Raw genomic sequence first — 27,476 nt, 5'->3', positions numbered from 1 at the left:
AACACTAAGCTTAATCAAAGACTATTTTATTTGAGTAAAATATCGTTATGGTTATGACGTCATCACCTTTCTCGCCCCCCAAGGTTTTTTGAAAAGTCGGCGCCTATGGTTGAAGCAATGTAAAAATCGAAAGTTTTCCTGCTTGAACGGAAGCTAAGAGATAGTATTCACATTTTCTAGATGCGCGGGAAATTATATTCTCGCAACAATTGTTCGAATGTTTGTGCTATGCAATGACGATTTGTATCGCTAGTTCCTATGTTATTTCTCGGCGGACAAATATGACCGATCAAGATGGTACTTCCCGCGGACATCGCATGCTGTGACGGCGGACATGTCCGCCGTGAATTTCGAGGCCTGGAAATTTTGAAATGCTTGCCGCAACTCCGATCAGCGACTTCGGCTCTGTTGTATTTTTTTCTCGATCTTTTCAGGGAACAAAGTGTTCAGGAGACGAATTAGGTTGCAACCCTAACCCGATAGTGAGGCTCGGTTTATCAAAATAACCTTAACTCGAAATTAAGTTTATCAACTAGGCTATTATTTCAATTTTCAATATAGCTACTTAGCGTGGTCAACTGTTTCGGCAACTCCGATCAGTGACTTCCGCTCTATTGTAGTTTTTTTAATCTTTTCAGTGGAAGAAATAGGTTGCACCCAAATGTACCATTTGTTGATTGATTGAATGTAAGCTAATAAAGTATTATAAAAACAATTGGTCTGAGGACTAAGCTAGTCTAGTAGCACCGGTAATTCCATAAGGTGTGCTACCTACTACTAAGCAGGCTGTTTCAGGTGCTTAAGAATACAGAAAATGGGCTTTATTCGTGCTGAGCTTGCATTGGCATCAAGTAGTAGAAAAATAAATGAGAGTTATCAGCTCTCCACAGTATTGAGCAAAATATGTTTCGCCCACCCTGTTTTCATGACACTTATGGAGTGTTTGTTACAATTATTTCCGTTTTTGTTAAATGCTGAATTATCCAACCAACTGCAGCGCAACTTCTTGTTTTACGCTATGTCTCTCGCTAGGTATCTGACAGAACAAAGCAATTCCGCATCCGCAGCAACGCTGTGTTGAAAAAAGGCGGTACTCACTGCATTGTTGTTGCCACGGCAACTACCACTGCCACACGCTGGCAATTGCTGGTGAGAGAAAGCCACGTTTGATCTTGTCTGCGAATGGTCTAACCTTTGTTACGTCACAATCAAACTTCAGTTCCGGGTCAGCATAAGGGAATATGACATCATAATAAACATGACAATAAAATAACCGATACAAACTAAAGACGTACTGAAACAATCGCTTTTTACAAATCTTTCCTCACAAACTTGTTGCTGAGTATAAATTGGGGCACTGCGCGATGTTATCATTTCATTATTGAAAAGTTAAACATGAAGCAAAATCAAACATCTATTCGCACATTCTTAAAACCAGCTTCCACAAGGCGTCGAGATGATAACACTGAAGAAGCCACGTCCAGCATGAATGAACGTAGAGATGACATTGATGCAGAAAGCAGTGTTCTAGGATGGACAGTGGTGAAGTCAATGTCTCAGGCAATGCACCGGTAGTTGTAGAAGACAGCATGAGCCATGGATCTCTACCTGTTCCATTTGACGTTAGCATGATGACGGATCAGCTTCCGGCTCGGGAAGGTCGTGTGTTGCAAAGGAAGCTTTTTTCCGAATTCCAGTGGATGCGTCTTAATCCTGATGGTACTTGTTACTGTAGTCACCTGTCCGAACATTTTGCGGCAAATCCGAAGGCGCCACTTTAAAGATAACAGGTCACGAGACAGGCGCTTTTGAGGTAGCAAAAGAAAACATAAAAAAAGTTTGTTAAGTTTAGCAGCGCTCATAAGATCGCAAGGCGCAAGAAAGCAAACATCAAACCTATTAAAGCTTAATTGCTGCAGCGACGCTAAACGCAGTCTTTGTGAGAAAGACTAACCATTGCGAATTTGCGAACATAGGCTACACATTCAATGAAATCTGTTTGAAAACTCTCGCCCACCCAGAATTCCCCTCTTCTAAGAAAAAATCGACGCCTATGAATATACCGGTACACGACATCTGGGTGAGCCCAACTGGGCGATGACCCAAGTGGGCGACGGTAGCGAAAATTTAGCTGTTCGGAACGGTGGTGACCTGCATGATTTATCTAGTTGCTTTGCGGCGCACGGTTTATCGTGAAGCTTAAGAGAAATCTACAGCCAAAAGCCCAAAACTTCCGGTCACCATCGATGCTGATGATAACGCTACAGCCACCAACATAGCACGCGCAATTAGTGTTCTAGACTCTATAAATCTTATGTGCGCCGCATGTCAGGACGTCACTGCACAGACAATCCAAAATTGTTATTTCCACGGATTACCTCCTGTTGTTTCGGATGAACCTTTTTGGGGATTTTTACCAGAAAAAGTCCCCCTAGATTTGACATAAGAAGCGTATGCCGAGTTTGTTTGCATAGATGAAAATCTACAACTAGATAAATTATATAGGTCATCACCATTCCAAACGGCTAAATTTTCGCTACCATTGCCCACTTCGACGGTCGCCCACATGGTTCGTCGCCCACTTGGTCTTGCCCAAGTGGGTTTCACCCAGTTGGGCTCACTCAGATGTTGTGTACTGCCAAGGCGCCAATATACAGACAATTACTCAATGTTAATATACTGGCAGGTACTTACTGTAATGTATATAGCTATTTATGCCACAAACAGTATTTATAAGCTTTAATCGCCATAGCTATCTTTTCACTGTTATGCTATTTTGTGCTGCATAGAAATTGTTTGTTTCTTTGTTTTTGTTTGCCCACTCTTCAACAATCAACGCAAACTTAATGGTGTCTTATTTTAGCGTTTATATGTCAGTTGAAGTTGTGCAGTGGTAGCGGCAGGCGGCATGTATTTGAAGTTTATGACTGCCCTGATCCAACACAGTTTGTGCTCATAATAAAAACTGTAGCAAATTGATCGCAAATGTGAAAACCTGACTGCAAAGCCATAGAACAAGATCCATGCTCAAATGACTGTGGCACTATAGCCTCGCAATGGTTTCTCAATGCAGTAACTACAAGACTAGGCTACTGCCTTACTGCAATATTTTAAGTAAATAACAGATCAAGTTTGAGCAAAACCTATGGAAGCATAGGCGTCGATTTTTTCTTAGAAGAGAGGAATAATGGGTGGGCGAGAGTTTTCAAACAGATTTCATTGAATGTGTGTGTTGGCAAATTCGCAATGGTTAGTCTTTCTAACGAAGACTGCGTTTAGCGACGCTGCAGCAATTAAGCTTTAATAGGTTTGATGTTTGATTTATTGCGCCTTGCGATCTTATGAGTGCAGCTAAACTAAACAAACTTCTTTGATGTTTTCTTTTGCGACCTAAAAAGCGCCTGTCTCGTGACCTGTTATCTTTAAAGTGGCGCCTTCGGATTTGCCGCAAAATGTTCGGACAGGTGACTGCTGACTGTGCGGATATTGCGGTTTTGTACCGCGCCAAGCTTACGTACAACAGGCCTCGAAATTCACGGCGGACAACCGCGGACATGTCCGCCGTCACAGCATGTGATGTCCGCCGGAAGTACCATCTAGATCGGTGATCGGTCATATTTGTCCGCCGAGAAATGGCGATATAAATGGTCGTTGCATAGCACGAACATTTGTTGCAAGAATATAATTTCCCGCGCATTGTAGCACGCATCTAGAAAATATAAATACTCTTAGCTTCCGTTAAAGCAGAAAAAATTTCGATTTTTACGTTGCTTCAACGATTGGTGACATTGAATCAGCGTAACAAAGATGAATTCTTTGCTAAAAAGCAATGGGGGTACGGGTACTTCGACACTGATCACGCGCAGCTAAGTTCAAGTCTTTCGTCACAATGTCTGGCTTTGATCTCCGAGTAATATTGATGGCAAGGTTGGTTAAAAAATTAGATTATACGAGTAGGCTACTACACTACTACAGCAAGATGCAGCAAAATTTGTTAAGTTTTGATATTACAGTAAGGAAGAAAAGGCCCAGGGAAAATTCACTTTCACTCACATGACACACAAAAATTAACCCAAAGAAAAAAGCCTAGTGAAACTTTGCACAGCAGAAAATAGTAACGTTAGTGTAGAAGTTTTCCGACTCATGTCCAGAGCATTGTGACGCAAGTTAATCAGTTATGCAGCGCATTATACAGCTACACGGCGCTTTGACTCTTGAAATTCTAAAAAGCCTTCTAAACTGTAGTTTGGCTATAGTTCTCAAATGGCGAAGAATTATCAAGATAAAGTGATTAAGTATGACGATCGACGCTAAAACTGGTGCGTCCGCCGTAAAACTTAATTTGTCCGCCGAGATAGCTGCTCAGACCGGACACATTTGTCCGCCGTCAACAAAAACGAATTTCGAGGCCTGGTACAATGTGGTCATTCAAACACGCAGCACGAGTTCAGTTGTAAAGTAGTCCTGAACAGAAAAAGGTTTATTCGACCAACTTTTTCATATTCCCTTACGCTGACCCGGAACTGAAGTTTGATTGTGACGTAACGAAAGTGAGACCATTCGGAGAAAAGATCAAATCGTACCCAAACGTTTTTTTTCAACGCAGCGTTGTTGCGGAATTGCTTTGTTCTGTCAGATACCTAGCGAGAGACATAGCGTAAAACAAGAAGTTGCGCTGTAGTTGACCGTTGGATAATTCAGCGTTTAACAAAAATGGAAATAATTGTAACGAACACTTTATAAGTGTCATGAAAACAGGGTGGGCAAAACATAGTTTGCCCACCCTCGTTTCACGGCAGGGTGGGCGCCGCCCACCCTATTTTAACGCCTATGTATGGAAGTGTAAATACAATTCTTGAATTTAGTACCGGATTACCGGTACAATTTAAAAATATTCTGAAGCATTCTTCCTTATGTATAAGAACAGATTGGTCAATGATTACTAGTACTACTCAATATTTACTTCTATACACTATACAGTGAAAGACTTTATTGTAATAGATCATCAAAATAACTGTCTGCACAATGTCTTTTTCTCCAAATACACTGCTGGCAAATCTTGACAAAGCTTTGGAAGAAGATACTGCTATCAATGGATATTTGAATAAACTTGAAAAAAAGACTTCCATCAAAAAACGTTACTTTGTTATTGGTAAGACGAAAATATTTTGGTGTACATTTTGTAAGTTTTAATTAAATTGTTTTTTTATCAATCAGTTGTGAATCTACCAAGTTGTCAAACAAGGCTACAAACAATAGATTTAACTACAGAGACGTTTCACCGTAGTGGTAAAGTGCCGTTTTTAACAAGTTCAGCAAAATTCAGCTATTGTGGCATTTGACTATAGTGACACTTTTTTGAAGGTCCCTTCGGGTGTCAGTAGGGAATTTTACTGTATTTAAGTTATAATATTGTATTTTTTGTGAATTTAGTTTAAAGGTTTTTTGTACTTTTTACAGGGATGGGTACTTTTCTCAGCATCTACTTAGTATATGGATATGCGGCAGATCTCCTGTGCAATGTGATTGGTTTTGTTTATCCAGCATACATTTCGTGAGTGAATACTATTTACCTATTGCATTTGCAGCATGCTTTACTAATTTCACTCTATATCAAATATACCGGTGTAACGGTCCAGGAGTTACTGCGGTCTGAAAGTTACCGTAACTTCTGGACCGCGTATACGCGGTCTGAAAGTTACTGCCAGTCCAGAAGTTACTAAAACAGGGTTTTCAGATTTGACGCTTGCAGCAGATTTGTATAAATAATTTCAACATTGGAAACATGTTGAACTTGAAGACTTATCCACCATTGCATCTTAACAACATGATTTACAGCAAAAACGTAATTGGGAATGAAGCGAAAATAAGATGAAAGTTAAAAGATGAGTTTTGTACCAGAAATTGTTGCTGTTTTGGAATGAAGTTTGAATTTGTAACCTAACAATTTACGTAGGCTATCATTTTAACCTGATTTGTTTGTATTATACGATTTGAAGTTGTGTCCGTGCCTTACGTGCGTTGGCAAATAAATTTGCATGGGGAGGTGATTGACTAGATGACCACTTAGCCTATAGTTTTTTGCTGTCATCCTGATTGTGCTATAATGCAACCTACGATTCACAATGTAGTAATATGACTGTTTTATTGACTCATTGTAGGCTATATGGCTCTGTTGAAACAAATAATTTAATTGATCATCGCTACAAACATTTCAAAGTTTAAATCGTGGCTATAGGCCTACGTGAATCGGTGGCATTTAATAAGCTATACAGGCCTTAATATATCGTGCAAAGTTTGCATTTGAAGGCTGACTTGTCAGCCGCTGGTCTTGAGTCGTAGTTGACGAACATAGTCTTTGACTATATTTTATGTAGGCCTATTTCATGAAAATTAAAACCAAAGTTTTCTAGTGAATGAAGCACTGAGCCTATTTTTGGTCTGGCTTTTCATAACTACCGTTTTGAAGAAATATAAAGTAACTTAGGCTACATGTAGGCCAACCGGTAGTCAAAACGCCATCAACCTTCAGTGAGTAGGCTATCACAGTGTCACACGCGGGAAGGCTTTAGCTTTTACGAAAGTGTTGAACACTTTGAGATTCCAATGAATTTCCGTTGGACTCCCATCGAAAACACGTGGCACGAAACTTAAAACTCTAGGATTATGGTTTCGTGGTGAGAATATTTATCCTTGGGATTCATCTTTCGCACACTTGCAGAGGGTTTAATCTACTGACCAAGCGAAGTTTCAGTCCATTTACAAGTTTTCCCAAAAGAATTTCGAAAATGCACACCCACTTACAATAGCAGTAACTTTTGGACTGCTTCTGCGGTGTTGCAGTCTGGAAGTTACTGTCAGTCCAAAAGTTACCAGCGGTGCCAGGCGTTTTCACAATCGATAGAAAAGCGAAAATTGTTTTAACTAAGTGTAATGAATTCATTGCTCTCAAACTAATGCAAGCTTTTCAGTTAACATTACAAAATACTTATAATTATTAATCTGACCTTTTGAGAGGTTAAAAATTTAATTATTTTTTAAAACAAAATAAAATAAAATATAAATGAAATATTTGGCAACTCTTGTAACTTTTAGCATGCAGTAACTCTTGGACTGCTACACCGGAATGGCCCGTTTCGGTGAGTCTGATTCGGTGAGTCTGATCCCTTAACAGGGGATTTTTTCAATTTTTTTTTTTAAATTATCGGGTACCGTAGCCTAATTATCATTGTCGTTTTAAGGTTAGGGGTTAGGGTTAGAGGTTAGGAACTCACCGAATCGGACTCACCGAATAGTAGCAGACCCCAAATACACAGTATATGCTTGAATGTTATGCAATTATGTCACAACAATTGATCACATTTCAAAATGCATGAATTTTGATTAATTTTTCTTTTAGTAGGCTTAATTGCGTGTAGATGCACTTTAGAAACGGTATCATAATGCTTTATTGCAAAACTCCTTAACCTTTTTCCTTGTTGGTACCACCTTGAAATGACCAACCAGTTCTCGCACCCTTTCTTAGAATGACTGAAAAATAGAAGCCACCTACACTTCAAACTTTTACGGTAGTTTAATAGCCCAGTAAACAAGCATTGTTTTTTGCATCATTTTATAACTAACCCTAATGATGCAGCATTAGTGAATTAGCACCCTTAGGAGTGGGTCTGGCGACCCTCAGTGGTGCATGCACCCTTAGTTGAGAACCCTTGATTTAGTGCAGTATGACATTAGCCACCCAAAAAGCTCTATAACAATTTTGTAAAATGGATGGTCTTTTCATCCTCATACTTTCAGCATTTTCAGCAAGATTAACTTTTAAAAGCAAAAAATAGCATATATTATCGATAAGATATTAAATATCGATACCTTATCGATAAGTGCTTTAATAAAGACATTTATTGCATTGCTTTAACTAAACAAAATTACACATGCAAGCTTGTATAAATTTCCAGGGCATGATTACCAGACTTATCGGTACATTGAATTGCACGTTAAAATTATTTCCTTTTTATGGCTAGCCCTTGGCCTATGTATCGTACTTCTATTGCTTTCAAAGGATGCAATTTAGTGTAATGACTCAGCCCTCGAAATTAGCTTCCATCTACGACGGCAAAAACATTGCCGTCGCCAAATCAACAAACCTTGGATTGCGGCGGCAATTGCCGTATGCTTTAATCAAACGAATTTTTATGCGCGTCACACGGCGGTAGCCCAGAGCATCACGCACGCTATTTTATGCGCTGACAATGCTCTTGTGAACTGTAAAAAGTTTGCAACCTTATAAATACTGGTGTTACGCAAAAGTTATTCTTTCATCGAATGCTTATTTTTGACCGGTGTCGTTGCGAATATAAAAAGTGGTACAAAATTGGATAAATGGTTCTTCGGCAGTAAAGAAAAGCAATGCTTCCGATCATATGGTATCGCGCGTTCATGAACGGGCAGTTTTGCCTCTTCAAGTATTCCAGTGACGACGCGACAACCTCATCCTCCGATGATTCCGATTAGTTTTTTATCCAACAGACTTGTGTTGCTCGCAGTATCCTAACTGTGCCGAAATTATGTTAGTGTACTGTATATGTAAATCGAGGCAATCTTCTCGCAGGGAGCTATTGATTTGTTATCGGTACCTGATTGAGCAATTAACGTTATTTTATGATAATTTAACGTCGCTAGATGTCGAATTAATGTAAAACAAACGTAAATTTCTCATTGGGCATTGTTGTTACTCGCCGGGAAAATCAAATCGATTTGTGCTGACTCGAACGTTGAATCAACCCAAAATTAACTTACTTTCCCCCCCCAATGAGTTATAACGTGAATCACCGTAACAGCGTGCGTATCGCGTTGATCGCTTTATCGCTACTTTTGGTATTATTACATCACAACAAATCAAACAGTGCGGTCGTGATAGACTATTCGATTATTTTTTTCACTTCTTGTTTTACATGTTTTGGTACAATTTTTTCGTAATAAACGTTCACAGCAATTGCCGAGGCAATTTCAACTTTTGCCGTTTGGCCTCGTCAACGTTTTTGCGAAGTAAAAATATGCTAATTTTGAAGACTGTGTGAGTGTTCACAGCAAGTAAAATAGTCCGAGGTGAGGTCTTGGTGCGATGTTTCTGCTGATTAAACTCACGCTGATAGTAAATCAAACAGGAAGAAATTTTAAACAAATTTTGTCCGATTTAAATGCTCATTTTGCGACGGCATTTTTATTGCCGTAGCAGAATGGCCATTATGACGTTTGCGGCGGCAATTGCCGTGTGCCGCCGCTAATTTCGAGGACTGAATTGACTATGATGCATTGCATACAAGCACGCCTCACAGCATTATGAGTTCATTTAATTGGTGAACATCTTTATTATGTAATTTTTGTGAAACGATGTATTAAAAAATTGCTGCATAATTTTTCCTTCTTGCCTGGAAAGGTTAATTTTATGCTGAACTGATATAGCATGACATTTTGTTGTAGCAGGGTATATTTATTGTCATGTTTAAGTCACCTCAGGCAAGAACCTTTTTCAATAATTGCCGGTGAAAAGAAACTGATAATTATTTTTTGAATTTACAAAACAAAACTAATTGGAAAACATTTTTTTTTCAAATCAGTTCCCTTGCAAAAAGCTTTAGAATGAAAACCACTGACATGTTGTGCTACAGTGAATACGTGATTACAATAAGTGTTTGAGATATTTTTACAAAACGTTGCACTTTAGGCATTAAGCATATGGTAACTACTGAGTACTGATTGTCTGCTTTCACTGTTGAGTCATTCCATGTATAATCAACCAGGCCCTGTAACCACTACTCTTGGATTTTGATAATTTCAATATATGTTATAGACCTTGGAAAATCCTGAAGATTAAAAAATTTTTTTTTTAAATATCTCCAGGCGTTTTCGAGTTATTCAAATTTGAATTTTTTGCCACATGATGGCGTTTGGTTAGTGAGCACTGGTCACGCTTCATGATTTTCTTTAATATCTTTATTTCTGAAGGTAGAATAATAAAACAAATGTCGAATCCAGGATTTTTGGGGGTCAAGGAATTCGTTTAAGCACATAAAAAATCTATAACACACCTCCTTCATGGAGTAAATTAAGTTTTTTTCATTAATGTCAAAGTTCAAGTTTACGATGCAATTACAAAAATAGCAATCGCATTGGAAACATAATTTTTGCACTTTTGTGTAGCATGGTTCATGTATTTTCATATATCCAAAAATTGGAAACTTGTTTTTTGTGCTTTAGGAGTAAAGTTAGTTTTAACAGCAATCACTATTTTTATGATTCTTATAAGATATAAAATGCAGATTTGAACAATATTGTATAACTGGTCATACATTATATGCAAGGTTGCAATTCCAAGGCACCAACTGCCAGTGTTTAAACATTATTTACCAAAAACATTAATTACTGCCTGCTAAAGGTGCACTCTGAGAGAGGTTACAGTGAATTCGAGTTCCTTTTTGAACTTCAATTTGGCCTACTCCAAATTTGATTCTTGACCTTAGTATCATACCCAACCAAAGATCTGGCACACAACAGTAAAAGTTATTGCTCAAGCTAGTAACAAAGCAAATTGTAACAATCATTTGCATGCAAGATTGGCCCTTATTTAAATGCTTTATACCAAGTTATCAACCCCCACAACTTTTTAATATCAGTGGCTTTTCCTCCTCCCAAAGCATAATGGGTACACCTCTAACATCTATGCAGTTTTCACACATTAAATGTAAAAAGAATACCTTAAAATGAAAGCAAGACAATACTTAACACAATATAAAATTACCCAGTCAATATGTAGGCCTAGTAACATAACTGTACAAAATTGTACATACTGCACCACTGTACAAAATTGTACATACTGTTCATAAAATGCCTATGTCACCATACCAAAGTTAAAGAATTGTCATTCTCTATTGGTGTAGGCTTTCATCACTGTTTTTAAATCTTCTGCAGTGATACTGTACGATCTTCCAGTTGTTGTAATCGGTGCAGCAACTTTGCATAGAATTTGCTGGAAAGGAACCCAGCATACATCGTCCTTTGATGGCCAAAAAAATGTATTTGTGGGACCTGGTGGGTGCATAAACTTCACTTGAGCATCCAACTGAGCACTGTCGACTTCGTCGATTAATCCCATCCACCACTTTCCATCATAGTTGCAAGCTACAGTCATTCACAGCAACTTGCAAATCATCTCTGTTGCAATGTGAAAAGTAATGAATGCCTGTGAAGTTGTTATCATCACTTGTTCGCTTGTATCCTATTGAAGATTTCGAAAGGGGTTGAAAATAGTGGAAAGATCGTGTTCCAGGTATTGTGCTTCCTAATAAAAACCTTGATACCATTGCAAGCCTGTCCTTTTGTAAATCTTCTGAATGCAAAAACTCGAATGCAATTCCATTGATGTTGTCACAACAATATTTATAGAATGCTTGTGTGGTTGTAATCTGATCAGATGTAGGTCTTTGTAAGCTAGCTCTCTTAACCAGTCGTTTAACAGTACCTCCAACACCATCACATGGAGATTTCCCGTGACTGGTTGCAAAAAAGGACCAACACGCTTCCAGGTTGAAATCACACTTGTGATGGCACAAATTCAGCATATTTTTATAATTTTTATATTGTCCAGCGCAACCGTCCGAGAAATATTCAACTTTAGTAATGGTGCTGGACAAGCTTGGAATCAATGCAGTGAGTTTGTACAAAAGCCCATGCACAAAAGCTGTGTCATGTGTTAAGTCATCTGAAACAAAGCAGAATGACTGCTGCATCAAGCTGTGATCTTGCATATAATACACAACAGCGGGGTGGATTGTACATTGCTGCTGGTTCCAGTGATAGCTTTGTACTTCATCTTGGATTGTGAAAGTGTAATTCTCAGCGAAATCCAGCAAAATCACACAAGTATCATCTGTTAAAGAACTTTTTCTGGAGTTTAAGTATGTAGATTGGCATTTAGCTATGAATGAATGCTTTGTAAGATCATCCAAAACTCTTACAATTTCTTGAATCCATTCATGTCTCGTCATTAACACTGTGATAAGATCCATCCTGTCTGTAGACTTCCATTGTTGGCATTGGACTTCATCATCAAGTTCCTCATCATACTGTGCAAGAAAAAAGCCTTCTAGTGCTTGAGACCCAGGACATTGTTCACAACGATGCAACATGCACATTTTGTTCTCAGTGCTGCACACTATTTTGTCAATCAATGTTTTGTATGTTTCATTGTTGTTGGCAGCATCAACCAGAAGGATTGCATTTTGATGTTGGATGCACACACAGACAGAATGACTGCCTTTGGATGATACAGGGACACACCATTTGGGACGGAGTGAACAAAACTTTGAGAATCCAATCTTCAGCTCGGGATTTTTTTCACAAAATGTGGCATATAATTCCTTCAAATTGCACAAAATGAGCCTCTTTTGCTTATGAACATTTTTGGAAACACTTATGTAATCTTTGATTCCAGGCATTAAACGGGTAAATTCATCATTTTCATACATAGATAAAACAGCAGCTTTTGTGTCATCAGATATTTTGTTTCTTCCAGGAATAGTTGGTTTGGACAAAATCCCAACAGATTCTTTTTCTTTCATTGCTCGTTTAATCAAATACTCAGATTCACCAAAATAGGCAGCAGCTTGCTTAATTGACCATGATTGGGGTTTCAGTGTGAGGAGCATTACTTTTTCATTATATGAACTTGCACCAGCAATCTTTGTTTTGACATGTTCCATTAACAGATCTTGGTCTTTTGCTTTTTTCTGCAACAACTTGATCTCATTTGCAGTGATGGTAGTGTTTCCATGAATTGTAATATTTTCTTCTTCTGTGCCAATAACAGTTGCAAAAGAGTTTTCTAATTTTCGTGCCACCTTTGATACTTTATCTTTTGCTTTTAGAATACGCTGTCGTTTTGGTAGACTATGTGAAGGTCCAACTGGAGACATGCCAACAGATTGAAAAGTTTTATTTAACGTTTCTTTTGCTAAATCTTGGTGAAACTGCGATTTTGGATCACAATCAAAGCTGGAATTTAAGCTGTCAGAATCACTTGTAGATGGATTTGAACTTGTTTGTGAATCACCCAAACAATTATAATCTGTTTGAAATCTTTTGTAGCATGTCGCACAAACGCGCCATCCAGGTTTAACGCAGATTGAGAGTTTTTCCATCGTTTTGGCAATTTCAAGTGTAATTAAAATGCTACCTTTGGCTTTCTTCTTGTGAGATTTATAAATGTCACAACAATTTTTGAACCTGTGCTGAAATCTTGACGTCAAAAAGATCTCTTTGTGGTGCATGCATAAATTAGTTACTTCCTCTGCTTTGTCTTTCAAAGCAGTTCTCCATAATAGCAACTCTCGGTCTGCAGAACATAAACTTCCCAAAGGTATCAATTCAATTTTCGCTGTGTAAAAAGTTTTATGACAGTCTTGCTGCAACAAAACACCAATAGTGCAACACTCCATTTATATTATAACAGATAAATGCTTTATTATTATTCTAAATCTAAACAGAGTATTGTTGGTTAAAAGGAAGAGGCTATAACCATTATAGGCCTATAGATGCTACCATATTTTTTTCTGTAGGCAGGTAGGCCTATCCAATACATGTATTTCTAGCCAAATTGCTCATTGGTCCCTTATATCATTTTCAACTTGCAAAAAAAATATCTAAGCTATTTCATCAAAATCAAATTGACTCAAACTTGATATCATCAAATTGGGGCTTGCTGTTAAAACCAACTTTATTCTTAAAGCACAAAAAACAAGTTTCCAATTTTTGGATATATGAAAATACATGAACCATGCTACACAAAAGTGCAAAAATTATGTTTCCAATGCGATTGCTATTTTTGTAATTGCATCGTAAACTTGAACTTTGACATTAATGAAAAAAACTTAATTTACTCCATGAAGGAGGTGTGTTATAGATTTTTTATGTGCTTAAACGAATTCCTTGACCCCAAAAATGCTGGATTCGACATTTGTTTCATTATTCTACCTTCAGAAATAAAGATATTAAAGAAAATCATGAAGCGTGACCAGTGCTCACTAACCAAACGCCACCGTGTGGCGAAAATTCAACTTTAAATAACTCGAAAACGCCTGGAGATATTTAAAAAAAAATTTTTTTAATCTTCAGGATTTTCCAAGGTCTATAACATATATTGAAATTATCAAATTCCAAGAGTAGTGGTTACAAATTTAAAAAAAATTGGTTGATTATACATGGAATGACTCTGTTGTTGTACAGACAAAATCGGTTAATCGTATCAGTCACTTGACAGACGTCTTAATACGATTATCCGATTGATACATTTAAACAATTTGCACAAGAGGTTTATTGTGATCAGGCATTATTGTTCGGAATGTGTGTGTGGCAACTCTGGAGTGTGGTTTGGGATTTTAGATTTTGATACAATACCGATTTTGTCTCTATTTCGTCCTCATTTCGAATGTTCATCAAATGCATGCAATGTTGTTGTTGATTTCACCATGCGATCATTTATTGGACACTAGGCCTAGGGTGTATCAAAGTTTTAACACTTTTTTCGAAATGATTTCATTGAAGCAAAATTGAGGTATTTCAATTTCGAACCTGCTTTTGAAAGGTCTATTCATAGACCTCAACCATTTCATTGTGATAAGGTTTTTGCTACTGTGTTTCAGCTATTGACAAAAACTTGGTATACCCTACAATCCTAGTTCATGTTTAATCATTGCATGTTTTGATCATCTTCGCTTTGATCATCCATAGGTTTTACTGGATGTATAAAAGTGTTGTACCAGCATAGCTTGCAATTCGTTTCACTGTATTTTGAAAAATCTTTATTGTGGACCTGTGGTTCAGAATGTTTCGAAGCATTTTGTTTTTATTGCTTTCAAGGTGAGTGTGATCCATTATCTTTCAACAATGCATGTGGGTGTATCATCTGTTTCACATTTTCACTTAATTTAGTTGTGTTAAAGCATTTTGGTGTGTTATATTCTAGTCTTTAAAGTCTTTACCTAAAGAGCTTATCAGACCGAATATAATTTTTTATGTCTAGATGAAAGATATTGAAAGTAACCAACAGTTGCTTCAATATCGAAATGCATTCATCTGTGTAGTGAGCAATGCAATATATTTCATGATATGCATGGATTGGATGGTTGGTAAATTTTGTACTAATGCAGTAAAGCCTAATGACTTCACTCCCTCTATGTAGATTGTGCATAATTTTGCACAGATTTTTTTCCAACTTTCAGTCTCTAGGTCTTACTGTACGGTTTTTGTGGTGATAGATTTGTTTAAATAAGAATCTTCTAATTACGAATACTCACCAAGAATGAGACGGTCTGTAAATGTTTTTAGTAGAGTGGCAACCATATTTGCTTCATTTTTGTGTTAATATTGGTGATGCAAATGAAAATTCTTATTTCTTACAGAGTTAAAGCCATTGAATCTGTCGGTAAAGACGACGACACGGAGTGGCTGATATATTGGGTTGTATTTGCTACTTTCAGTATTGTGGAGTTCTTCTCTGACATTCTTCTCTCTTGGTTTCCATTCTACTTTCTTGGAAAGGTAGGAATAGAAACAATATATACAACTCGTCTCAAATAGTGGCCGCTTTTTGAATTTATGTTTCTATTTTCCCAAAGTATGCCATCTAAAGGAAAGCAGGAATCAGCCATTGTGCCAAAGCAGAAATAGGGTTTTGCCACTTTGCCTGTCCACCGTTTGCATTTCAATAGAAAATTGTTGCATTTTTTCTTTTTGATTGAAACGCAAGCCTTGTTTTGTGAGGGCAATCTTTTGTGACAGGCTTCCTGTCTTCAGTATGCTTCAGTACAAAAGATTGGTCTATCAAAATGCAGCATCACTGCCTGGCCGGTTTTATACCGTGTATTGAGTATTTACATTACGATCAAATCGTTTTGAACACGTCATGTAAGTGTGAGGTTGGTGACGTTCAGTTTTGTGGTAAAAGTCTCTGATCACGCAGTGGTTGTCTGCAAAGCATTGAGCACATTCAACCAGCGATTCCTGTTGCGTCGGTTTGGTCTTGCACATTCTTCAGCGTCACTTCATGTGTGAGGTTGAAAAACGTTGCAGATGCTTGCAGCTGCAAAAAAGTTTCTTTTCGTTAGAATTTTGTTGTTTCTTCGAGAATCTACACCACTTTTGTTGTGAGTTATTACACGTTCGCGGTGGTGCTCTGTGTTTTTGTATTCATTGCACCAAGCGACGTCAATTTCCTGTGCTTGTTGACAGCATGATGCAATTTTTTATCAAAATATTCAGATTATGTTCATAACCTGTCGGCATATTGTTGAAGATTGATTTTGTCCTTCGTGTCCTTTGTTATTTAATATACGAGACTCGAGACACACGATGTTCTGCAAGGAGGCAAACTAAAGACTATGATCGAATTTTATTGCACCAAGCCCATCGAATTGGCCCACGCTTTCATTTTGCTTAATCACTTGCCCAGTAAAATCCTAATCCCTGCCTATAGTGATGAAATCACGTTCTATCAGTATCGGATATAATTAGGCTGCCACAGTTTACTTGCTAACCTTTATGTATATGATATACTTTCTATGTGAGCCAAATTGTCGATTTTTAAATCTACTAAATTAAAACTTGCGATTAAAAAGATGGCTCACTAGAAGGACGGGAGTTTTAGCAACATAGAAGGACGAAGTGCGTCAGTTTAACGCAAAATTCCATGATGAAGTAAATCCTACACATTTTATTTAGGAAGCTGGTCGGTTGCTTATTTAAGGTGTTATCAGCAGTATATATACCTTTTTTTAGTTGAAGCGAGAACGAAATATGTAGTTTAACAGGTGCGTATTTGAAGAAGTCCGCATACGATACACACTATTTAAACACTAGATTTACATTTTTTGAAGCACATCGCCCACACACCGGTTTACAGCATCAGTTTTACAATTTCTGCACTTGGAACTAGAGCACCGCCGGCGCCATCACGTCACTCGTTGTTTGACAATAGGTAGCATTCGAGTAATTGGGCCCGGAATCTTCATCCTCTGTTCGCTTTCTAGACATCGTTGGAAAATGCCCTGTCATATCTTTTGTCGCCTTTTCTGTGTACTCTGCGGCTTATGTTGCTCTGACAGACGTGCTTGTAAATAACCCAACTGTTCATTAATGCCATATCAACTGCATTGAAGGCATGCACAGACCATTCCTGCTTTCACGGAATAATGCACCACCTTTACGATCATTTGATCGTAAACGTTTACTCCCACTTTCATGGCATTGTAATAAAAATACAATAGTCGAGTTTCTTTTTCGGATTTTCAATACGTGAAACTTGAACATCCGGATGAAGACTGTTCACTATTGTCCAATTCTTTGCCTTCACTGACATGCAATTGGCGTTTGAACGTTATATCGAAAGACCTGTGTCTCTTGCAACTCCTCTTGTTGCGATCTTTCGCTACTTCTCTCTTGATTTACCGCAACGTTTCCACAAGACTGCATTTCTTGTCAGCTAGTTGCAAATTCAAATCTAGCGAAGTAAAATAATTATCACATGTAACCTTGGGTTCTTGCTAGGAAACAGAGTCCATCGACTTCAGGACCACATAAAAGTAGGTATAACCATGTTTACCCTCCGCGCGTCTTTCCTACGTATGGGAAGTCGTTGAACGAATACTTGTTTTCTACATTAAAGCAAGCCAAAATTTCAGACCAAACTTGTCGGATTTATTGTCATGTAGTGAACTTGCAATGCGCCTTAGCCTACATGACAGCAGCTGTCCATCTACTGTGATGTTGTATTGAGGAAGAAAAGCTTTGTGACAGTTTGATGTAAAGTAAAGCTTTTCCAAAGTTGCGCAGCAAGTGCAAATTTATCATGCAATAAATTCCTACGCCTTTCGTATTCACATCAAATCGAAAAAATCTCAGTATTTTTTAACAATCTGTCTCTCGGCAGAGTTTGTGGAAACATTTCACATCTCCATGAACTCCATAGGAAAGTTGCGGACTACGATTGCTTAGAATCTTTCAGCTGGAGTTCATCATTTCAATCGGGATGAGCTCACATATCATATCGCACATTACCTTACAGATACCTTTACAGCTATATATCCCTTTTATGATACTAATGCCCTAATTTGATAAACCGTAATTGAGCAGAAAGAACTGCAAGTGTTATTTCACGTAGACTGTTTTTCTCCAATAAAGCGGCAGTTCATCAATTGACGCATGTCGTCCTTTTAGATAGTGACCACTGACCACTTTATTTTTTATTTTTTGATTAAATAAACAGTTGAAATTCACAGAGTATGTATAAATCAATAATTTAGAAAAACCCAAGAAATGTTGTGGCACTTAGGGTTCAAATGTTATGAAGGTAGAAAATGCGTCACTTGATGTGCCCCGTCCTTCTCGTGTTAAATTGCATATCACAATCTTCACTAGTGTGTAGTTTTTCATGCAACTCTGTTCATTGCCTTTCACATAGAGACAGTAAAAAGCTGCGACAAAGTGCAATTAATATTGGTTGTTGGTATTTGAAAATGCCATATTTTCAACTTAGTTATATATATTCATTATTCAATCTAACATTTGTTCTGACGACATTATTAGCTTTTGGTTATAGAGAATTTATTACAAATACCACGCCATTACACTATCAATATCTTGGCATGAGCCCAAACTTTCACCATGCATTGCATAAAGTTATGAAGCAATTAAAAATTGCTTCCTGCTTGTGTAGCGCAAGTCGACGTCTCTGCGGACTTTGCAACAACAGTATGGCATTTAATGACTTTACATATGTCATAAAAAATTCTCGTCCATGCTTTAAGTGTGGCTTTGAAAACGTGTTCGGTTGCGGTTAAAATTAGCAGTAGAGCGGCAGCATAATTTAACTCTTTAGTCTACCATAGTTTTTGTACTTTTTGAGCTAGTTATCATTTTCAGCAGTTTTTGGTAGCTCAGCGAGTAGTCACCAGAAGAACGCAGAAATTTCATAATATACACCCACTTTTGGCAGTGCGTTTTTCTTCTTTGGTGCATGTCTTCTGGCTCATGGAATGGATCGAAAGTCATATATTGGAAGTTCATCCAACCTTTGTTCTTGAAAAATGAGATGAAAATCGACAGCATGCTCAACCGAGTCAACATGGGAGCTAAAGACATGATTTCTACCGCGGCATCCGAAGGTGAAGAGCTTAAAAGCAGTTGTTAAACACAGTGACGCTAATTTTTACTTCTTTTCAATAAGGGGCAAGTTTATCATTCTGTAGCCTACAGTATTGACAACTTTTGAAAAACAACAGTCCGGTAAACTACTCCCATTTGTATCATATGTATTTTGTTGCGTTGTATTGTGTATTTTAACTCTTAAAATATAGAAATTTAATACAACTCCATTCTATCGACAATAGTTCATTTAACTGAAAAAATCCAAGTCATCAACATTGCACGCTGTTTTTTATGCTAAGTTTCCACGACTTCTCATTTTCGTTGATTCAGTTAAAAGTTAAAATCACACAGACCGATATTCACAGCGTCGAGGGAAGTGCTTTGAAATAAACAAATGACATTTGTAAATTTTTACGCAGGGGTTGGGGGGCATTGAGCTATGGATTTAGTATTTGCTTAGTCTGTAGCAACGTTGTTATTACTTAGTTTTTATAGCAACGTTAGTACTTAGACATTGCTATCCAAAACATATTATATGCCGTTCTCTACTTCGTTAAATTACTGAAACACTTTTTCAAAACCGAGGGTCAGTCCAATGCCCCCTCCCCTGCGTAAGTCACTGTTTATACGCTCAGTGAGAAAATCTTTTTTCTCACACACAAATTGAAGAAGGTTATGACCAAGTATTTTATAGCTTCCAAGGTAGCTTCACCTGAAGTCGTGACGAAAGTGGCTGCATCAATGCTGACAATGAATAAAGGTGCTACTGAAGAACCTGCCGAAGAGACCTCATCTCTGGAGCAAGAGGAGCCAGAAGATTCTGTTCTCACCTATCGAAAAGATGTCGGGGCTGATAGTGAGGAGGAAGAAGAGAGCAATGCCGAAGAGCCTGTTGAAACTCTTTCAAAGAAAGATGAATAGGTCTTGTTATCCAGGCAGCTTGTAGTTATATGAAAGTATTTGTTGTTTGTGCTGGGAAATCCTATTTCGAATTCTTTCTGTTTTCGACTACTTTTGTGCAATCAATCTTTTTCAGATATTCATTAGTAAGTATACACTAAGAACTGATGTCACATGATAATTTAAGACATGTAAGCTAAATGAAATTTAATGTAAGCCATAAAACGCATCTTCAAAATTGCTTGAAATGTCTTGCTTATACTCCGCTTTAATCTCACATCGCACCTTAATAGATGTAACGTTGCTTACGATTACATGCAGCTATTAGCCTATGGTTAAATCATGTGAAGTGTTACTGTGTTGGTAGCTGTTCTCGTAATTTCTTCTTCGTATCTTGTATGATATTTGAAGCTTTTAATGTTGCTTACTGTGGAGCAGCGGTTTTCAACTTCTCGGTGACATGACAAGGTTTATGGCATTAGAAAAGCTGGCGCCTGGTTCCAAGAGCGGTCTCCATGAATGAAAAAATAAACGTAACAAAATTGAAAGGAAGTAGATTAATGTATGGTTCAAACTTTATGCAACTTTTTTGTCAGCGAATTGATCAGACTGTTGATACAGTGCGATAGAGGGCAATTCTTTTCCAACGTCTGGTTTACCAAAAAAAGAGCAGGCTACCCGTTGGGCTAAAGCATTGGGTGACTGTGTATAAAACAGAGCACTTAAAAAGCCTTCCTGTCAATTGATGTTATCTTCAACTGTGATTTTTAACTCACGAAAAGAGTCCAAGCGATGCTGTGACTTTCTGTTTTTTTTTTCTTATTTAGAGCAAAGGCTCTCGATCTGAATACTTGTTACACATTTGTTGAAATCACTGCTTTGTAGTAAGCACAAATGCCTAATGTATGTGCGCAATCATTTGTGATGTTAATCATCATATTAGTATAATGTATAAAACTTATAAGCAGTGAGAAAATGTTATGTATCTGCAGATTGGTGTAAATGTCAAGACAACATCTAAAACTGAAAGCTAAGTTCCATTGAGGAGGGTGGGGCAATAAAATAGAGAGGATTTTTTAATCCCTTAAACTTATTGATCTGCGACTTGCAGCTGTTTCATTTTGCCTTCGCGTTATGTCATCAATAGCAGTCTACTCTCGTTGAAGCTTATGAACTGCCGTTGAATTCGCTGGGCTGATGCCGTTGGGAGTTGCAAGCATAGTTTCCAAGCGCTATCATCATTCACAGCGGGCGTGAATTTGATTAACTCATATTAGTTTGCATAAAAAGGTAGTTTACCAAAGAATCCTTAAACTGCCATATGGTGGCATCTTGCATCAAATTATTTCATTTTGACATCAAATCTAAATCTTCGTCGAAAGCAAATAGAGTAATAGCCTAAATAGTTTGTATTGCAATGACATATCTCATATTTATGAAGGGGTAATTTTACGATTTGTTATTTACTTGATAGTCATATGCGAGTGAGTTGAGGATCTTAGCCGTCACTGAGCCTGGCTGTTTTTGAGCGTACAATATTTCTTTTGGTCCATCAAAGCGCTATTGGGGGCAAAGGTTTGCAGTTTTCTTTGGTTCCTACGTTTTATTTGAAGCTAATGGCTGAACAAGTTTGCTATCTTTATTCAACCATTCAAAGTATCAGTGAGCATCGTCATGTGTTTCAAATCATGTCTTACTTGTTTCTGACCTAAACTTTGTGCAAAGATGGTGGTTGTGTTGAATGAAGCTTTAATCTGCGGTATCAATAAATGTAGTTTCAATGGCATACAGAGCCTACTGCTTTTCAGCGACGTTCTGCTAGAGTGCAGATAAACTTAGGAAAGTATGGAAAATGTTTCGTTTTTCAAAACTTATGTGCAGATTATACTTTCCCCGCGGCACAGGTAAGGTCTAGCTGCACACTACTGCTTTGCCGCGCATGCAAGTTTTCGAGCTAAAATGTGTGAAACATCTCGCAGTAAATGAAGTTACTGTAGTTGTTTATCCACAATCCACATCAGCGGTTACCAGTCCAGTTGCAATTTGTCTGGTCAGTAAAAATGGCCGGTCATGTACGAGTTTTGCAAACCTTGAGTTCTGGTTTAATAAGCTATAGGCAAGGACATTGAGAGGATAAGTTGGGACGGTGCCAATGAGGTTCTCGGGCCCCAAATTAAGACACTTAAGAAAACACGCACAATATTTATCAAATACCAGGTGGTTCATTTAAGTTCCCAAACCTCTAAAATCATCCTGAGTGCAAAGGTACCTCCTGTCAACACTATAGGTATTAGGTAAGAGTTGTCATCAACTGTAGAGCATAGCCTGGCATTGTGGCTTCAACAGACTCCACAACATGTTTTTTTAGAGTACCTACAGTTTCTGCTTGTTTAAGTGCTGTTTGTAAAATATTTTATCCGCAAAGTGGCGCTGAAATGAGAGCACTTCTTATGGCAATGCGTTGCTCAAGCGCACACTCCGAGTATCGAACCAGTGTTGCTTGATCTTGCGGATTCTTCGTGTACAGAGCCGGATTTAGCTGATGGGGGCCCGGGGCACTTTTAGATCGTAGGGCCCCGTGCGAAAAACCACCTCTACGTCTACAGTGGCATTAATCCAGCACTGCACAGCATTTTGCAGAAACTTCGAAGGCTGAAAAAATAACACAAAATCACGTTTTTTCCACGTAGGGAGGCCCTTCAAAAGTCGGGGGGCCCGGGGCACTTGCACCCTCTGCCCCCCTAAATCCGGGCCTGTTTGTGCATAAAGTTGGTCGGACGAATGGATATTGATTTGTTGTGATGTGGACAATGGACATTGATGCAATCGGCTTGTTGGCGGTTTCAGAACATTTCCAACCATGTAGTTATAAACTTATAGCTAGCTAATCATTCATAGATATGTCTTGGCCATTGGTGCGAATTACATTCCTTTGGTTCACTCTCCCAGTCTTCATTCAGCAATCAAAATCCTTCACGTGGATCTATAGGGCCGTTGCAAAGATTATCTGGGCCTGGCAGGCTACCAATGAGTTCCTCGGGCCCCTGATCAAAACGCTTCTAAGAAACACAAATTATATCCAAAGAATACCTTGTGGTTTCGTCCAGTTCTCGGGTCCCTAGGAAGGATTGTGCTCCTAAAATCATCCCGGGTCTAAAAGTAACCCCTTGACCCTTATTATCGCTACTGTGTGGACCACCTCCAAGCTCTCCTTGATGTAGACTAGTTCTTCAGTTTTCTCTATTTCATATCTTTTTGCTTTCCAACCATCGAATCATTTTGGCTACCGGTGTAGTAGCCTACATAGATCTCTCTTTATCATGCACAGTAGCGTTGACAGGGAGTAGCCTACGTTTAGGCTCCGGATAACTTTAGGGGCCCGAGAACTTGACGAGACCACCTCTTGTTGCTTGGGTGCAGTGCGTGAGTTGGGGCTCGAATATCTCATTGGTACCGGGCCCAAATTATCCTCTCAACGGCCCTCATCATATATTATAACTTATAATATATTAATCTAAATCAGTGGTTCTCAACCTTTTTGTCTTGGTGGACCCCTTTTGGTGCCTTCAAAGCGGTCGCGGACCCCTAAAAATTTCTATTTGAAATTTTGATATATCGCGTCTCCTTATGGAATCATATGTTACATAAGTTTCGAAACAACACACTTAGAAGAATTTTCTGAAATTGCAACGCACTTGACGATTGATGAGATTGACAAAATTATGAGCTATATGTTGGCACACAGGATCAAACATCAGTAGCCTAATCTATATGCTGATTTGATGTTTTTCAATAAATTTTATCAAAAGTTAATAGAATACTTGCGACCATTACAAAGGATACGGTATCTCTACTTTTTCATTTGTAATCAATATATTAATTCGTTATAATCACAGTCATTGCAAAACTGTGAGTGGTGATAAACTGCTGACCAACGTTTGCATTTCTAAGTTGATCAGTGATCAACAATCTACTGTCTCAAAAGAATTAAAAGGTTTAAGTCATTTTAAAAGCCTTATTAAAAGGTTTAAGTCGTTTATATGATATTTTTTAGTTAAGAAATCAAACCTTTGTTCAAAGTCCTTTGCAATTTCAAACGACGCACCGGTGTGTTGCGACTTACAGTTTGAGAATCACTGTCAGCTAATACATAAATAAAGCACAAACAGTTTTTAAATTGCGTCATTTATCAATCATGCTAAAAACTTGGAAACTTTCGCTGACTCCCTGAAATCGCTTCACGGACCCATTGGGGTCCGCTGACCCCGGTTGAGAACCACTGATCTAAATGTTTAGACCTAATTTCGCTGACTTGGAGGCCTTTAGTCATGGCCTGCCGATCAAACCTATACACAAATTTGTAGCCTACAAATTTAACTTAGTCTATTTAAGAAGTCGTTTGACTGGAGATCAAATCAAGTCAATTTATTTTGTTTTAACAGCGCCATATATTAACAAACAAGTAGAGTAAATGTAATTGTCAAAACAATGCATTGTACAACTGTTGGTTAGATTATGGCGCAATCAGGATGGTAGCGAAAGACCATAAGCAGTCATCTAGTCAGCCACCACCCCATCAAAGTAAATCTAACTACACATTCATACAGTACACTACACTAGTGTGCAGAGGCCAATGCCGGTCTTAGGGTATTTCGGGCCCTGTGCGGAATATGCTTTGCGGGCCCCAATGACAATGATCCAATTCAGTAGCGTAGCTTGGTATTTTGAAAGGGTAGGGGGGTTTTGACGGCAGGTGGGCAAAGCCGACGGCGTGTTCGCCGAAGGCGACACCCACCGGCGGGGGTCTGGGGGGCCTCCCCCAAAATTTTTTAAAAAATTACTCTGAACTTGGTGCATTCTAAGAGCATGTTCAACAAAAATTTGTGTATGAATATCGTAATACTGTAAAATGGTGCTGTCCGGTGGCATAGCAAAAGGATAAGATCATATTTTCTTTGGCATTTTTCGGATTACTGCATTTTACTGCATTACCTGAGTAAATTGCGGGCCCCTTAATTTGTGGGCCCTGTGCGATCGCACGGTTTGCACACCCCAAAGACCGGCACTGGCAGAGGCAGGCACACTACTTCAATGAATAAAAAGGGTTTGCCACTGAGATTGAAAAGCAACTGCTATTGGTTTGAATCTCCATTCTCAGACTGAGAAAGCCGAGGATGAAGACTCAAACCAGCAACCAAGAAGTTTCATTTTGAATAAAAAGCGACGCCAAACTGAAGTTACAACAAAGTGGTCACAACGGTAAACCATAATCTCTTCGTGGGAAAATTGTAACATAAGATTTCCGGATCCGTTCGTCTGTATGCAATGACCGAAAGAAACACTCTTCTGAAAACGTCTATTCAAGAATTGTATTTCTGTAAAAATAGCCTCAAGGCTGTCGAAATTTGAGGCAATGCCGTACCCACTAAAACTAGTCACTACAATAAAAATTACTGAGATAAAGACGGAAATTTCGTCTAGTTGGTATAAGCACAAACAAAACAGTTAAATATGCGACCAACTCTTCAAGCAACAATTTTACAAATGACGAGAATAAATTGCAATATTTTAAACGCACGTAAACAGCTTCTGTGACGTAATAATGATAAGCATTATGAAGCTATTTAAACCCTTGTTCAATTTGGCTTACACCATATCTCGTAATTCAAGATTCAACGATGATGTAATGTTTCAACAGGTGTGACAAAGGTGATGCAATCTTTGCTTATTTTTTAGTAATATTCCATTACGTCAGACGCCAAGATTCAGTAGACCTGAACGGTTTTATGTGACGTTTGATTTGTACAGATATTGTCCGTAACACAAAGGGCTAAGCAATTTCATAAAAAAATTCCACAAGCCCTAATTTTCGCTGTTTTGATAGCCTTGTTACCACATCAAATTCTGCTTTCTTACGCTTACCCTTACCAATTTAAGCCTTCGATGGATGTCCATTGTCCATATGACTGCTCATCCACATCAATATTGGAACTGGCAAATTCAATCCACAACACTTTTCATTAGGCTGTCATTCATAACTACATGTGTGCTTCTCTGATTTTGTTTTATTTTTTGCTATTTATTTTTTTTTGGGTTTTGTGGCCGTGCTAACTACTGATATATAGCCTACTACATAATTTTTCATTCAGGCACGTTTTAAACCTTTCACGGTTTTGCCACCTTTTCCCGTTCGTTAACGTGCTGGTAGGTTTATATCGATTTTTGTAGTGAGCAGTGGTGCCACACCCAGTGTTTTTCCACTAGATCTAGTGTTTTGAGTTGCATCTAGTGTTCTAGTGTTTTTTCTGCTATCTAGTGTTCTTTTAGCGATTTACCGCTATGTTGGTGTGCATAAGTTTGGACAGTGTTCAAAGTAGCTCCACCAATTTTTGTTTGGCTGCATCAATGTGTTTGTAGTGCTTTTCAAAGTGGACAGCAAGTTTTTTGTTTAGTTACACCCAGTGATGACCAAATTTGAGATATTTAGCATTTAAATACTTTAAAAAATACACACAAATGGCTGTAAAAAGTGTTCAAAGTAGACTAAAGTACCGGGACCGTAGGTAGCGTAGCCTACCTTATAGTAGGCTTACATTTCGTCGGCTTGCATTTGATGAGTGTGGAGTTCTTAGACTACACTACCTCAGAGATTGTGAGTAATATTGCGTTTTTGACAATATATTTGCAAAGGCCAAATTTGGGAAAACTTGTTCGCCCCCCCAAAATGTTTTATTCCCCTACAGTTATGACTTCAGGGCTCTCACTTTTAAGGAAATTCAGTTCTATTTTGAAATTTTAAGGACTTTTAACACTCACTAATGCCATTGGCTGTCATTTTTGTACATTGTGCATGTAAATGATCGTGTAATTATGATACTAGTGTTTTTTTGTGAATCTAGTGTTTTTTTCAGTCAAATCTAGTGTGGTAACATTTATATATTATAGCCTATTTAAGTAAGCTTATAAGTTTAAGTATGAGAATCACAAACACAACACCACATTATTAGGCTATCATAAACACTAAACATACCTATTTCACACTATGTCTGTTACAATTGTGTTAACGTTTTAGCTCCTTAAATTTGAGCTAAACTTGGTACCCATGGTTCTAATTTAGCCCAAATTTGGGGGGCCTCTGTAGCGATCCATTATTTCATCATATAAATTCCCTTTCTTTAACTAAATGAACCATTTCAAACCATGCGTAATTTCCTAAAGAATTGTAATTTTCCATTTAATCTGCTCCCGAAGTCAATAAGAAAAAGGGAACTGATGATTACAAAAATGGTTTGTTCGTCCTTTGACGAGAGCTCTATCAAATCGGACTAGCTCACATCAAACCAGCCCAGTTAGACCAGTTCAGCTCTCAGAAAACATTA

General features: G+C 38.1%; 1 protein-coding gene across 1 annotated transcript; it reads left to right on the top strand.

Annotated features, from left to right (window-relative positions):
• The first annotated feature begins 4,985 nt into the window (after positions 1–4,985).
• LOC145767196 (receptor expression-enhancing protein 5-like) lies at positions 4,986–21,883 on the top strand. The gene is made up of 5 exons (XM_082578971.1): positions 4,986–5,152; positions 5,461–5,554; positions 15,456–15,594; positions 19,046–19,214; positions 19,892–21,883. The coding sequence occupies exons 1-5, from the start codon at positions 5,026–5,028 to the stop codon at positions 20,116–20,118; spliced, it is 756 nt and encodes a 251-aa protein (XP_082435097.1). The 5' UTR covers positions 4,986–5,025; the 3' UTR covers positions 20,119–21,883.
• Positions 21,884–27,476: the final 5,593 nt, after the last annotated feature.

Source organism: Aplidium turbinatum, chromosome 3 (genome assembly GCF_918807975.1).
Source record: "Aplidium turbinatum chromosome 3, kaAplTurb1.1, whole genome shotgun sequence".
Taxonomy (NCBI): domain Eukaryota; kingdom Metazoa; phylum Chordata; class Ascidiacea; order Aplousobranchia; family Polyclinidae; genus Aplidium; species Aplidium turbinatum.
This window is presented reverse-complemented; position numbering and strand designations above follow the sequence as displayed.

Bases quoted from the DNA above. Each gene is read 5' to 3' on its own strand.
- LOC145767196 (XM_082578971.1), top strand. From the start codon at position 5,026: ATGTCTTTTTCTCCAAATACACTGCTGGCAAATCTTGACAAAGCTTTG. The intron at 5,555-15,455 runs GTGAGTGAATAC...TATTTCTTACAG, and splicing joins GTTTATCCAGCATACATTTC to AGTTAAAGCCATTGAATCTG. The intron at 19,215-19,891 runs GTGAAGAGCTTA...AGTATTTTATAG, and splicing joins TTCTACCGCGGCATCCGAAG to CTTCCAAGGTAGCTTCACCT.